Source organism: Manis pentadactyla, chromosome 16 (genome assembly GCF_030020395.1).
Source record: "Manis pentadactyla isolate mManPen7 chromosome 16, mManPen7.hap1, whole genome shotgun sequence".
NCBI classification, from domain to species: domain Eukaryota; kingdom Metazoa; phylum Chordata; class Mammalia; order Pholidota; family Manidae; genus Manis; species Manis pentadactyla.
This window is the reverse complement of record NC_080034.1, coordinates 66,562,420-66,578,235: the sequence shown is the minus strand read 5'-3', so window position 1 is coordinate 66,578,235 and position 15,816 is coordinate 66,562,420. Positions and strand designations below refer to the sequence as shown.

Sequence of the window (15,816 nt, the reverse complement as noted above, 5' to 3'; positions counted from 1 at the left end):
GTTTTAGCGTATGATCTTTATGACTATATTGGCCATTGAGAGGTTTCCCCTTTCTTTTTTTTCCTTTACTTATTTCCTGGATTTTTACTGTTAGGATTAGATAAACTTGCTAAGTAAGGTTCAGAGAGGTCCTTACTCTACGCATTATGTCTAAAGATAATTTGTGATGGACATGTAAGTTTGTAAGAGTGAGAGAACAGACTGATAAAATTTTCATTTTTCACACTTTAAAATACATGACTATATTACTTTAATCATATTAAATTTATGAATTCTACCTCTAGAATTTGCTGGGCTCGAAGTTCTTTTTCCATTCTGATTTGTTGTATTCTCTTAATTCTTTCCTATAGGAAAAATTATGACATTTTTAGATAATAAACTAAATATCTAGGTGGAAGGTATTTAAGTGGAATCAAGTAATGAAAGATGTAAGTGCAGATTTACCAAAGGTTGCCCATGCTCGATATAAATTTTAATTATTTACTTTAACTTTATATACATGCCACCTGTCTTAAATTGGTATGACTTTATAAAATGTCTCAAAACAATTTTAAAATACAAACGCTAAATAAGAATATAGAAACAACATAAACCAAGCTGGTTAAACTCCAGACTTTACAATTATTTGCAAGTATAAGTAATTCTCATTCGGAAATAAATATTGGACAGACAAGTAGGATAAAACAGTCTATCAGGAAATCAGGACACCTAAGGATAGTCCTGAGTTACTGTCACTCATTGCATGAACTTGAACAAATAGAACCACTCTTGCATAAAATAGGGGAGGCACTTGCTCTTTTTCTCAGTGTCACAAATAAATTAAAAATGCTTAAAGAAGTGCACAGAACATCGTGATTGTACGAAGTACCAACAACTGCTGTAACATGATAAATGACATTACTTTCAATAACTACAGTAAGCCAAATACAGAAATAATTTGTAATAACTTATAAGTGGTGCTCAAGTTAGTTAAATGTAATGTACTAGTTATTGTTTGAATTCAGCAATCTAAATTTTGATGTTACATTTTCATTTTAGAAAACCATTGCATATGCTGTAAGCACATCGTTAACAATTTTACATTCTTAAACCCCTTTGAAAGTCACAAATTGGCACTCACGAGGTTACAGTTTTAAAAAAATACACCTACATTGCCCTACTTGTAAATTGCAGCTGTCCTAGGATTTTCAGAACCAACACATTTTATACTACTGTATATTACCATACCCACCCCCATTTCGAGATGCTAGTTGTACCTTTTGAAACTATACTTTAATACATTTAAATTTCTTTCTTTGCAGTGATGTTATTAATTCCCTGCAGGGATCCAGCGCAGGATAATGAGATTTCTGGAATTTCTGTTGTGATTTTAGAAGACTGATCACATTCTATGATTGTGCTGATTGCGATCCTAGATTTTGAATATCATAAGCTCACCAAAAATAAACATACAAGTGTATCTTTTATTTCCAAGTCTTACAGAAGGTCGCACTTGATCCACATTTGAAATATTTATTTAGATTAGAACTTTAGACAAAAGTATACTCTGAATTTAATCTTTAATCAAGTCAACAAAAGTCATTCATTATTCTCTTAAGCACAGAAATAGGTATAGAACCTTGGACTGAACTCACCCAGTGTAGAGCTTTGTTTTAGTCTGAGTGATTTATATAGATGTACATTGGCAGTACTTTCATTTGGAATATCAGAAATAAACATTATCTATAAATTATTACGATATGTGTTCACCTTGTAATACTGAGTATCCATCCAATGAACTGGGCATTTTATATAAAGTAGCTAATTGATCATTTAAAAAAATAACAATACAGGAGTTGAAATTATCTTCTTTTCACCTAAGAGAAAATTGAAGCTCGTACAAAATAAATATTTTGCCTATAGTCACACAGTGAGTGCAGAGCCCTGGTCAGTTCCCACTGCCTCTGCTCCTGCTTCATAACAATGCCTCCTGATACTTCCGGAAAACTGCCTTGAGGACTGTCGGCTGGTATTTTTGGCCCACTAGGTGGAAAAAATAATCTCGAGGATGAGAAACACATGCTATTATTTTAATTATTTTATTCTAGATCTACTGCAAACTTTAAAATAGACTCTGCACGACTTTAATTTACTTTGCTGGCAATTAGGAATAAGTCAGATGGTAATCTAAGACTAGTCTCAGAGAAGCATCTTGATCAATGTCTAATAGCAGGTCACTTGTATTACTGCTCCTGGAACGTTGGAAAATCAATTTTTTTTTTTTTGATGAGTAGCACACTATGTAGGCTTAGGTCACACAAAGCCTAATTTGAAATGCTAATGGCATACAACTGGTCTCAAGCCATTAGGAAATAGGATAAACTATTAAAAACTGTAACAGAAACAACAGTATTTCAGCTTCAAAGGAACTTATTTTCACATATACTCTAGTAGGCAGTAAATATTTACAGTATTTTAATAAATATATTCATCACACTATATATTTTAAAGTCAACCTTACAGTGCCTTTAGCAGTTACAATTAACAAACTAAGAAAACAATTCAAGTTTACATTAAATTACAGTTAGGGAGTAGACCAAACATTTTGATGTTTTATGTCTATCTTTTAGAAAGCAAGCATTTGCTTTGTGCCAGTCACTGTGGTAGGCACTTTACATTCATTCAATTTTCACATAATACAATTGTTTTTCTTTTGCAGTGGAGGAAATCAAGGCTGAGAGGTTAACTAATTCATCTATGGTCATAAATTATTAAGTAGGAGAGCCGATATTTAACTCTACAAATTACCTACATGCATGACTACAAATTCTAAATTCTCTATCTCAATTCTACATCAACTCTAATCATACTGCTTTAGTCAATACTGAAAGTATTTAAGTAAATGTATTCATTCCATTATTAGAGATAACCACATCAAAAACAAACCAAGCCATTATTTAGCAGCTTGTCTATATAACAACTGACTCAGAAATAACTACTTGCAGTTTAAAATTTTTTAAAGAATAGTACTTCCCCCCATTTCCTTTTTGCTTTAATAGTTCGATGAGTATGTGGAGATAGGAGAGTAGTTTACACATTCCCATCTTAAAGGAAGTTCAGTATATTGCCATGTAGGCTTTATGTGTAAGAGTTAAAAAATTATTTCACCTACCTTATACTTAATTTTAAAAACTACACAGAGGAGAGCACTGGATAAAACACTGGATATGCGAAAATAATGCTTTCTCATTTTCGGGGATAATTTTTAAACATTCAGAAGCAATGGGACCAAATCTTCAAAGTTGTTCAAGATGTTAATTTATATTCAGGCTATCAGGATACTAAAAGTACTTACATAATTGTATTGTTTGGTATCATTTCTTTAGAGACTTGGTTTAAAATTGAGGTGAATTTTAAATAAAGGAAGATGATAACTCTCTAAATAAGATATATAACAAGTATGAAAGTTATTTCAGAAATCAAAATAAGAATAATGTACATATATACATAAGTAAATCGACTCCCAAAGTACCACCTATGTTATAAAACCGGTTGAGTGCATGAACATACCTGTTGTTTCATAATCTTTATCTGCTCTTTTTGCTGTCGCTTCTCCTCAGCAGCCATTATTGCTATGATGAAAAGCCAAAACACAGGTATCGTCAGAAAAGGAACAAAGAAGAGAAGCCTCCTGTGAACTCCCAGTACTCACTCTTCAAGTTTATGTTTTCGTTTAACTCACTCACCTTGTTGTTTTTTAGCTTCTTTGGCAATGTGAGCCTGTTCCTGCTTTTGGAGTTTTCTCAAAAGCTTTATTTGTGCTGCTTGTTGGGCTTTTTCTGAAAAACACAAAATTTCAAGGAATACTTTTAACAACTTTACCTGTTAACCTAAAAACAATTATCTATGTGAATGCCATCATGTAAAGGACATACTTTTTAAGAAAATTTTTTAAAGTTAGATACCAGGTAGAAAAATGGTGTGGCAGAAAATACCACGCTTACTTCCTTTAGAAATTGCCCAACTTTTTCATCACATACAGCCCCATACACAGAAGCACACAAAAATGATGCTTCTCTTAATCCTCATCACAGAAGCTAATTTAAGTACATTTTTTTTTCACATTTCACATAATCCCTGTTTAGGAGGAAACTAGCTGCTAATATGGAAAAAGAATGATTTAGCTTTAGTCTTAAAAATAACAATAAAGCAAAAGAACTCAAAATAGAATACAAAGCCCCCCCTCCAAACATGGTATTTCACTCAGCTATAAAAATGGTAGTTTCTGAATCCAGTGATAATTGCATTTATGAAACAGAGGGACTAAATCTAAATAAAAATAATACAGAATTTCAACAAGGTTTAAGGACAATCTAGTTCTCATTATTTTCAAGGACAAATGTATGAAACTGGGAGAGATCTACATACTTAGTGGCCCCAATTCCTCATTCCCCCCTTTATCCATGTTACTTGCAAATGGGACTTTGCAGTTCCTTTCATCAAGAAGTGAAATCTACTTTCTTGTCCCTTGATACTAACTTCAGACACGTGATCTTTGGACACCAGGATGTTAGCAGTTGTAACTGCAAGTGCATGTTTCAGAGTGTACTCTGTACTTGTACAAGTGTAGTTTCACTCTTCTGTCTTGACCTTTATCATCAGGACATGTTAAGGCTACGCTGCCAGAGGCTGGAACACAGGGAGTCAGCTGACTCCACACACGTGAACAAAGCCAGGTAAGATCAGTAGAGCTGCCTACCTTACCTGCGGTGGACTCTATCAGCCTGACCGATTACCACGTGGCATTGTTCACCACTGAGTTTTGCGGGTGTTTGTTTCCCAGCATTACTGTGGCAATAGGTGACTGATACAGAAAGCTTGTAATGTCATGCTCTCTTCTGCTGGCAAACTTGGTCAGAATACTTCTAACTATAAAAGTGGTCTATCATGACATCATTTACAAAATCACTCTAGAATACTTAACATTAGATATTGCTTTAAATTTTGTAGCAGATGAAGAGTTTTAAGAAACCTATATATTATATTCTCACTAGTAATGAATATGCTCGAATAGAACCCAAATCACTTGAACTCTACTAATAATCATTTATTGACCTGCCATATTAAATGTACATGATCTTGTTTAATCTTCATAACAACCTTACAGGATATGCAACATTACACACAGGTTACAAATGAAATAACTAAGGCTCATAGAGGTTAAATTGCAGAGCCAAGATATAAACCCATGTCTTTCTGACTCCAGGTCTATATATGCTACTAGTCCTATGAACCTTTAAGAAAATTTAAATGCCTTGAGATTTTAAAAAGGACTTAACCATAGTGTTCTGCGACAGCTGAGAAACTCTGTAATGTATATGGTATGTATTTCTGTGTGAATTTATCAGCAATTTCAAACTCTACACAAGTGCACAGTTAACTTTTATTTTTAAACCCTTGGGACAGAAAAACACTAAAAAGTTCAACTCGCTATCTTTTCACTTGAGCAAGGAAGACATAATTTTGGTAAGTCATTAAAAATTCATATAGCTTAAAATTTTTTATTATGAGCAGTTAGAGAAGATGGGAAAAATAGGTTAAAGAATCAGGCACACTACGGAGGAAGTACGAGAAGTTAAGAGGCACAGAAACTTCACCCAGGCTCTGAGGAATAAGCTACTAGCAGCATCTCATTTATTTGGTTTATGACTGTTGAATATATTATCTGTGATGACTAACTTTTGAAATGGTAACTTGACAAGTATCTTTTATGCTTTAGGAAACTACTTTCTTAGATATCAAAAAGAAAAGTTTACTTTTCAAATAAAGTGTTTAAACTTGTCTAAACCAGAATGTATCTAACAATTGGCAGCACTTTCCTTCTGCAGTGGCCTATCTTAAAACAATGAATCATTGTACAGCAATGGCATTTCAGATTCTATGATCAATAAAATTGAGTGGTATATTAGTAGATATATTAGAGCATTTGAGATATTAACAGTATTGGCCAATTAACAAGCTAATTTGTTTATATAGTTTGAAAGTCTTTTTTATATGCAAACTGTCAGATTCTTATCTCTATTCTGAGAAGATAGAGGGCTCTCATTTCACATTCAAAATCCACATTTATTTTATTGTTCTAAACCTTCCTTCAAATTAAGTCGCTTTACAAGCCTAGATGAGTCCAACTAGGATAATAAAATATGACAGTAACTTCTAGAATCTCCTCTGACAACACCCCAAAGCGTTAATGTAGAAGTCTTTCAGAATAAAAGGGGTCACAAGGTGACTCATTTCTACTTTCTTTCCTTCCCAAGAAAGAACATGCATATTATACCAAATATACTTGTAAATATTAATAACATTTACTTACATTAACTATTTAATATTTATATACATGTTGAGAAAAAACATGTACATAGGTCAAAGGTAACATAACTTACAAAATGCAATATAATAGAAGGGAGAGCTACGTCATAGAATACAGACCAATTTGAAATCTAAAACGGGAGAAAACACTGGGCAAAAGTTGAGTGATTACCTTCTATTTTCTTAAAATAAAATTAGTTAATTTTGCAAATTTGAAGTTGCCATTTTGAATACTAAGTATGAATGGTACTTGTGATAGACATGCAAAACAGGCGTGAAAATCCCTTGCTTTGGTTATCAGTTAATTTCAAGCTTTCCTATTTTATGTAAAAAATGAACACTTCCCACTATTATACATTCTTCAGAAAAGTCAGTGGTTTATTGACAATACTAATTTTAAAAATTCATCATGTATGTATCTATCTTCATATATTAACATTTTTTAAACCTCCTCGACTAACTATTTAGGAGAGATTAAGGTCTTAATAGTAACCCAATGAAATAACACATAAAGTACTAAATTAACGTACTAAAGGGGACAAAAACTTACAGGACATTAGTTACAGGCCAGGCAGTTAACTTATATGCCACTGGTGGAAGTATGAATTGGAACAACCTCTTTGGAGACAATATTTGCCTGCTTTCTACCAAAATTGAAAATGCACATACCCTTGGAGTAGAGATTCTATCTCTAAAATTTTATACTGTGGATAGCCATACCCGTCAAAGAATGAAGATATGTGTAATGTTTTTATTGCAGCATTGTTTGCGATAGCAAAGATCAGGAAATAGCTGCAACGCTCATCGAAGGAGACGGAGTAAGTGAAGTATGGTAGAGCCATACTTTGCCTCACCTACTATTCAGCCACTGGAAGGGTAAGGTTGATTTTTAAGTGCTGTATAGAAAGATGCTCAAGAAAAATTAAGTGCAGAAAAACAAAGCTGAATGGTATATACACCAGTAAGTTCATTTATTTTAGAAATCAAAAAGAACATATACATATATGAACATCACGTATGTACGTGTACACATAAGTATGTGCTTCAATGTGTGTCTGTGAGTGTATGTACACACTTCTAGGTAGACTACCAAAAACCTGTTAATTATGATCCAACTTGTGAGTGTCTTTTATTTTAAAGTCAGTGAGAGTCAATGTCTTATTTTAAAGCATTATGCCCTATGAGCTTTCATCATGCATACTTGTTTTATAATGAAAACAACAGAGCTACAGAGAAGTCAGTATTATACTGGTGTATACAATAAATAGAAGTCAGTCAAGCTTTCCCTTCCGAAAAAAAAAACTATGAGAAGTAGTAAAATCCTGTCAGTCTTTTAAGTCAGTTTTTATTATTAAACCCTTATGGATATTATGTTTATGATACAAGCATGTATTGATATACATTTATATATATATGCTTATGAATATAAGACATGAACACATTGATAGATATCGAGACAGCCTCAAGAGGCTTCACACTTGTAACTAGTTAATTCAAACTTCATAGCAGAACTATTTTATTTTAGTCAGCATTCTCTGTGTGAGACACAGCATGGGAACTTCATGTTGATAATTCATGATAATTTTGAATCATGAACACATTTGAGGTTACTTTGAGCACGTTGTACTTGATGAATGATACTTTCTGGTGATCTTAAGATACTTTTTGACCTAAGTTTATTAGTTGGGCATTTTGAAAATAAATGTTATATATCCAGGCTACAGAAGAACCCAAACTAAGACTTGCCACTAATTGGAGTTCTTTGACTGAAAATTTACTCCACAGATCCACATATTTTGGAGTTACTCCCTTGTACCACCGCAAGGAATTGGGAGCTGTTCAAATGAGTTTCCAGCCTGAAAAGTTCATCACCTACCTTTGTAATTCTAAACACACAGGGCATGATGTGTTTACGAGTATGATTCTTGAAAGGCGCTTATTAAATCAAAGAACTCCAGTTACCAGTGGGACTCCTTATTTTCTCATTTTATTTGAACACAATCACCTACCTTTTAGAAACTGAGAGTAGTTATCAATCATTCCTATGTCAAATACATGTAGAAATACTTAACACATTTTAGTACAGTTCTTACAGTGACGGATACATGTTCCCTACCTTGAGCTTGCAGTTGTCTTAGCAATTTGCCATCTGTGTTATCTACACATTCAGCACCGCCAACATCAGGAGGCCGACCGCTCCGCTGTCTCACGCTGGTATCCTCTCCTGGTCGCTCTCCCTCTGGATCCGGTGGTCGTCCCCCATGAGCTTCCATTGCCCTCACACGGGGAATGGCATCCTCTTCTTTCAAAGGACACCACTGCATTCCCTTTTAAGTAACATTTTATAGAAATAAAATATTATGAACAAAATAAACACAAGTGATCAATACGTCAGAAAATTCTAGGTAAACCTGCACATATTAATTTTTATAAAGCTGTTGTAACCTTTAGAAATTTTAGTTTCTTATTCAAGTTACATTTAGAATTGTTCATGGCTTTTGGTATATATTTCGTATTCTTACTTTAATGATTTCAACTTTAAATACACTGACAGATATATACCTGTACCTATAAACATATATAGACATACATCTTAATCACCATTTCTGAACCATAATGACTATAAAGTTGGCAGGTATTTGAAAAGATTAGTTGAGTGATGACACCTCTACGGATTGCTCTCAGGAGCATCAGTTCAACCAAACATGAAGCTATCCAAATAACAAACAAAAGACTCTCTTTATAGAAAAAACACAGCTAATAAATCAAGAAGGAATGTAAGAGTCAGACTATTACCATTTTGCAATATCTCATGGATTAATGGATCTAAGCTTTACATTTGAATGGTTGCCAATCACCAAAAAAGGGAGACAACTGGACCGACAGAAGGAGGTTCACTTCATCACCTATAAACTAATCCTCCCCCTCCCAAAAAACAAAACCTGGAAATGATTAAGCCTCCAGATTAAATCACTAAAACTTAACGGGGAAAATTTACTTGCCGTATATATTAAACTACACGGCAAAATCCAGTCTGAAGGAAATCCCACAAATTACCCAGTTTATTCAACAAACAAATTTCAAGAAGTGAAAACACTGTGGGAAGACTAAAGGGGCCTTAAAGCATGTATCAAACATGCCCAATGTTTGGATCTTACCTAGATTTTGATTCAAATAGACAAACTGTCCGGAAATTCGGACAGTTAAGAATTTAAACAATGAAAATTTTGAACAATGTCTGATATTTGATGATATCAAGAAGTTATCATTTTAAATTATGATAATGCTATTCTCATACTTTTGTAGAAAACAAGAATTCTTATCTTTTAGACACACTTGCAGATGAAGTACAATGTCTAAGATTTGCTTCATCAGATTATGGAAGAGGAGGAGTAGATGGGAATATATGTAAAACAATATTGTTCATATGATAATTTCTAAAGCTGATGATAGGTACATGATGTACATTCTTTTGTCTACTTTTGTGATATTTCAGATTTCCCACTTTAAGTCTCCTCATGGGAACACATACACCAGCATAACGCTAGTGTATTACAGGAAGAAGCCTGCTTAGTGCATAGGTAATAATCAAGAGCTGGCTGTCCTCCGTAAGGCATCAAAACAAATACACTGTTACATGACCTTATTTGGAGTCCAAAGTAGCATGTCCACACATAGGAAAAGCATCCTTTCAAAATAACCTTTCCAAAACAATTTTAAATTACCTTATACTCCTTTCTTGACAGAGAATTTTTGGTGTGAACGTTAAGAAAATTTTTAAATGTTTCTTATTCCTTCAAAGAATCTCAAAGCAGGATTCACCTGAACCACTCTGGGCACTTCTGCAGCCAGAGCCAGCAGTCCTGACCGCCCTTTATGCTGTGGTGCAAGGCTCAGAATCATGGCATATGATGACCTCATAGAGTGGGTGCCATGGACACAAGCACTGCTCTTTCCCCATCATGGAGGACAGTTAGACCCCACAGTCCAAGCACCGTGCTTTGTCCGAGGCATTTTCAATGCACTCTTTACTTTAATCTTCATAATCATTTTACCTAGGAAGGTGGGTTTTACTGTCCCTGTATTACCATTGAGGGAATCACACACCAAGTGAGGTTAAATCGTTTCCTGAGGTGCCCTGGCAATAAGGAACAGAAATGTGTGATTTGAACCCAGGACTGTCTCTCTCTAAAACCTGGGGTATTAGCCACTACATGTACTTCACTGATATTACAAAGACATTTTTATACTTGATACTCATCACAATATTCAGGCATGAAAGCACAGTCAAGATGATGCTATGGTAGGGTTACAGAAAAAACCAATGCATATACTCAGTGTCTACATGTCAAAAAAATATCTAAATTAAATCTGTTCAGTAATTCCTATTTTAAATAATAATTCTGACGAGAGAATTTTTGCTGAGATTTCAAATGAAGTCAGTGGGATCAGCACTTGTACTAACTGCATTTTTACACCATGAAACACTAAGAAGGAAGCCAGCAGAACAGCTTTATGTTCACCAGCATGGGGAGATTTTGACTGAATTTCAAGGGTTCCATCAATTAATCTTTTTTTTATCCAGTAATAATTTTTACACAGTTATATTTTATTCAGATAGGAAAATATACCTGTGTCCAAAAAGGTAGAGATTATGTTGATGTCCAAAATTCACCTGACAAATGACATCATTTACATTTTGCTTTTGGCATTTATAAATAAATACTTTCTAACGTGTTTCATGTATTGGGCTATCTTCGAACTCCAGGATTTCATAAAATGAGAAATGGATTGTTAGGAAAATCTCAACCTAGTATTAAAACTTTAATTCACTCAACAGTCAAAACAATTGTGGGTGACGAAAAAAAGTAGTATTTTTTCTCAGTAAGCTTTTCCTTAGAAAAAGCAAATACAATTTATATCATTTGATTCCTATGCTTTTTCATCATTCAGAAATTATGCATAAAAAGTTTATTCTTTTTTTCTTTATTTCTAAGACAAAGATAGTAAATGGTTCTTGAAAATAATCTTTAAGATCTAAAACAGGATAAAGAGAAAAAAGATGACTAAGAAGATAGAGATGGTGACAGATCAAGCCTTTTATACCGTTATAATTCTCCTTTCTACAGTTACTAATTTAAATCTTTCAGTAACACATTCATTTCTATAAATACTACGGTGAGAGAGAAGAAAAAAAAGGTTTACGGAAACATACAAAAGCATAACGCTAGTGTATTACAGGAAGAAGCCTGCTTAATGCATAGGTAATAAAGAAGAGCTGGTTGTCCTCCGTAAGGCAATCAAAACAAATACACTGTTACATGACCTTATTTGGAGTCCAAAGTAGTATTTCCAGACATAGGAAAAGCATTCTTTCAAAGTAACCTTTCTAAAACAATTTTAAATTACCTTATACTTCTTTTTTGACAGAGAATTCCTTTGCTGTGAACGTTAAGAAAATTTTTAAATGTTTCTTATTCCTTCAAAGAATCTCAAAGCAGGATTCACCTGAACCACTCTGGGCACTTCTGCAGCCAGAGCCAGCAGTCCTGACTGCCCTTTATGCTGTGGCGCCAGGCTCAGAATCATGGCACATGATGACCTCACACAGTGGGTGCCATGGACACAAGCACTGCTCTTCCCCCATCATGGAGGACAGTTAGACCCCACAGTCCAAGCACCGTGCTTTGTCCGAGGCATTTTGAATGCACTCTTTACTTTAATCTTCATAATCATTTTACCTAGGAAGGTGGGTTTTACTGTCCCTGTATTTCCATTGAGGGAATCACACACCAAGTGAGGTTAAATCGTTTCCTGAGGTGCCCTGGCAATAAGGAACAGAAATGTGTGATTTGAACCCAGGACTGTCTCTCTCTAAAACCTGGGGTATTAGCACTACATGTACTTCACTGATATTACAAAGACATTTTTATACTTGATACTCATCACAATATTCAGGCATGAAAGCACAGTCAAGATGATGCTATGGCAGGGTTACAGAAAAAACCAATGCATATACTCAGTGTCTACATGTCAAAAAAATATCTAAACTAAATCTGTTCAGTAATTCCCATTTTAAATAATAATTCTGACGAGAGAATTTTTGCTGAGATTTCAAATGAAGTCAGTGGGATCAGCACTTGTACTAACTGCATTTTTACACCATGAAACACTAAGAAGGAAGCCAGCAGAACAGCTTTATGTTCACCAGCATGGGGAGATTTTGACTGAATTTCAAGGGTTCCATCAATTAATCTTTTTTTTATCCAGTAATAATTTTTACACAGTTATATTTTATTCAGATAGGAAAATATACCTGTGTCCAAAAAGGTAGAGATTATGTTGATGTCCAAAATTCACCTGACAAATGACATCATTTACATTTTGCTTTTGGCATTTATAAATAAATACTTTCTAACGTGTTTCATGTATTGGGCTATCTTCGAACTCCAGGATTTCATAAAATGAGAAATGGATTGTTAGGAAAATCTCAACCTAGTATTAAAACTTTAATTCACTCAACAGTCAAAACAATTGTGGGTGACGAAAAAAAGTAGTATTTTTTCTCAGTAAGCTTTTCCTTAGAAAAAGCAAATACAATTTATATCATTTGATTCCTATGCTTTTTCATCATTCAGAAATTATGCATAAAAAGTTTATTCTTTTTTTCTTTATTTCTAAGACAAAGATAGTAAATGGTTCTTGAAAATAATCTTTAAGATCTAAAAGAAACAGGATAAAGAGAAAAAAGATGACTAAGAAGATAGAGATGGTGACAGATCAAGCCATTTATGCCGTTATAATTCTCCTTTCTACAGTTACTAATTTAAATCTTTCAGTAACACATTCATTTCTATAAATACTACGGTGAGAGAGAAGAAAAAAAAGGTTTACGGAAACATACAAAAGCATAACGCTAGTGTATTACAGGAAGAAGCCTGCTTAATGCATAGGTAATAAAGAAGAGCTGGTTGTCCTCCGTAAGGCAATCAAAACAAATACACTGTTACATGACCTTATTTGGAGTCCAAAGTAGTATTTCCAGACATAGGAAAAGCATTCTTTCAAAGTAACCTTTCTAAAACAATTTTAAATTACCTTATACTTCTTTTTTGACAGAGAATTCCTTTGCTGTGAACGTTAAGAAAATTTTTAAATGTTTCTTATTCCTTCAAAGAATCTCAAAGCAGGATTCACCTGAACCACTCTGGGCACTTCTGCAGCCAGAGCCAGCAGTCCTGACTGCCCTTTATGCTGTGGCGCCAGGCTCAGAATCATGGCACATGATGACCTCACACAGTGGGTGCCATGGACACAAGCACTGCTCTTCCCCCATCATGGAGGACAGTTAGACCCCACAGTCCAAGCACCGTGCTTTGTCCGAGGCATTTTGAATGCACTCTTTACTTTAATCTTCATAATCATTTTACCTAGGAAGGTGGGTTTTACTGTCCCTGTATTTCCATTGAGGGAATCACACACCAAGTGAGGTTAAATCGTTTCCTGAGGTGCCCTGGCAATAAGGAACAGAAATGTGTGATTTGAACCCAGGACTGTCTCTCTCTAAAACCTGGGGTATTAGCCACTACATGTACTTCACTGATATTACAAAGACATTTTTATACTTGATACTCATCACAATATTCAGGCATGAAAGCACAGTCAAGATGATGCTATGGCAGGGTTACAGAAAAAACCAATGCATATACTCAGTGTCTACATGTCAAAAAAATATCTAAACTAAATCTGTTCAGTAATTGCCATTTTAAATAATAATTCTGACGAGAGAATTTTTGCTGAGATTTCAAATGAAGTCAGTGGGATCAGCACTTGTACTAACTGCATTTTTACACCATGAAACACTAAGAAGGAAGCCAGCAGAACAGCTTTATGTTCACCAGCATGGGGAGATTTTGACTGAATTTCAAGGGTTCCATCAATTAATCTTTTTTTATCCAGTAATAATTTTTACACAGTTATATTTTATTCAGATAGGAAAATATACCTGTGTCCAAAAAGGTAGAGATTATGTTGATGTCCAAAATTCACCTGACAAATGACATCATTTACATTTTGCTTTTGGCATTTATAAATAAATACTTTCTAACGTGTTTCATGTATTGGGCTATCTTCGAACTCCAGGATTTCATAAAATGAGAAATGGATTGTTAGGAAAATCTCAACCTAGTATTAAAACTTTAATTCACTCAACAGTCAAAACAATTGTGGGTGACGAAAAAAAGTAGTATTTTTTCTCAGTAAGCTTTTCCTTAGAAAAAGCAAATACAATTTATATCATTTGATTCCTATGCTTTTTCATCATTCAGAAATTATGCATAAAAAGTTTATTCTTTTTTTCTTTATTTCTAAGACAAAGATAGTAAATGGTTCTTGAAAATAATCTTTAAGATCTAAAAGAAACAGGATAAAGAGAAAAAAGATGACTAAGAAGATAGAGATGGTGACAGATCAAGCCTTTTATACCGTTATAATTCTCCTTTCTACAGTTACTAATTTAAATCTTTCAGTAACACATTCATTTCTATAAATACTACGGTGAGAGAGAAGAAAAAAAAGGTTTACGGAAACATACAAAAGCATAACGCTAGTGTATTACAGGAAGAAGCCTGCTTAATGCATAGGTAATAAAGAAGAGCTGGTTGTCCTCCGTAAGGCAATCAAAACAAATACACTGTTACATGACCTTATTTGGAGTCCAAAGTAGTATTTCCAGACATAGGAAAAGCATTCTTTCAAAGTAACCTTTCTAAAACAATTTTAAATTACCTTATACTTCTTTTTTGACAGAGAATTCCTTTGCTGTGAACGTTAAGAAAATTTTTAAATGTTTCTTATTCCTTCAAAGAATCTCAAAGCAGGATTCACCTGAACCACTCTGGGCACTTCTGCAGCCAGAGCCAGCAGTCCTGACTGCCCTTTATGCTGTGGCGCCAGGCTCAGAATCATGGCACATGATGACCTCACACAGTGGGTGCCATGGACACAAGCACTGCTCTTCCCCCATCATGGAGGACAGTTAGACCCCACAGTCCAAGCACCGTGCTTTGTCCGAGGCATTTTGAATGCACTCTTTACTTTAATCTTCATAATCATTTTACCTAGGAAGGTGGGTTTTACTGTCCCTGTATTTCCATTGAGGGAATCACACACCAAGTGAGGTTAAATCGTTTCCTGAGGTGCCCTGGCAATAAGGAACAGAAATGTGTGATTTGAACCCAGGACTGTCTCTCTCTAAAACCTGGGGTATTAGCACTACATGTACTTCACTGATATTACAAAGACATTTTTATACTTGATACTCATCACAATATTCAGGCATGAAAGCACAGTCAAGATGATGCTATGGCAGGGTTACAGAAAAAACCAATGCATATACTCAGTGTCTACATGTCAAAAAAATATCTAAACTAAATCTGTTCAGTAATTCCCATTTTAAATAATAATTCT

General features: G+C 34.4%; 1 protein-coding gene across 1 annotated transcript in view; it reads right to left on the bottom strand.

Annotated features, from left to right (window-relative positions):
• LOC130681269 (bromodomain adjacent to zinc finger domain protein 2B-like) overlaps positions 1 to 15,816 on the bottom strand; it is a 112,280-nt gene that overhangs the window by 56,500 nt on the left and 39,964 nt on the right. Inside the window, exons 4-7 of the mRNA XM_057493906.1 lie at positions 8,465 to 8,675; positions 3,726 to 3,818; positions 3,550 to 3,611; positions 279 to 344 (exon numbers count right to left, since the gene is read on the bottom strand). Of these exons, the coding sequence (XP_057349889.1) occupies positions 279 to 344; positions 3,550 to 3,611; positions 3,726 to 3,818; positions 8,465 to 8,675 (432 nt within the window). The remainder of the gene's footprint in view (positions 1 to 278; positions 345 to 3,549; positions 3,612 to 3,725; positions 3,819 to 8,464; positions 8,676 to 15,816) is intronic.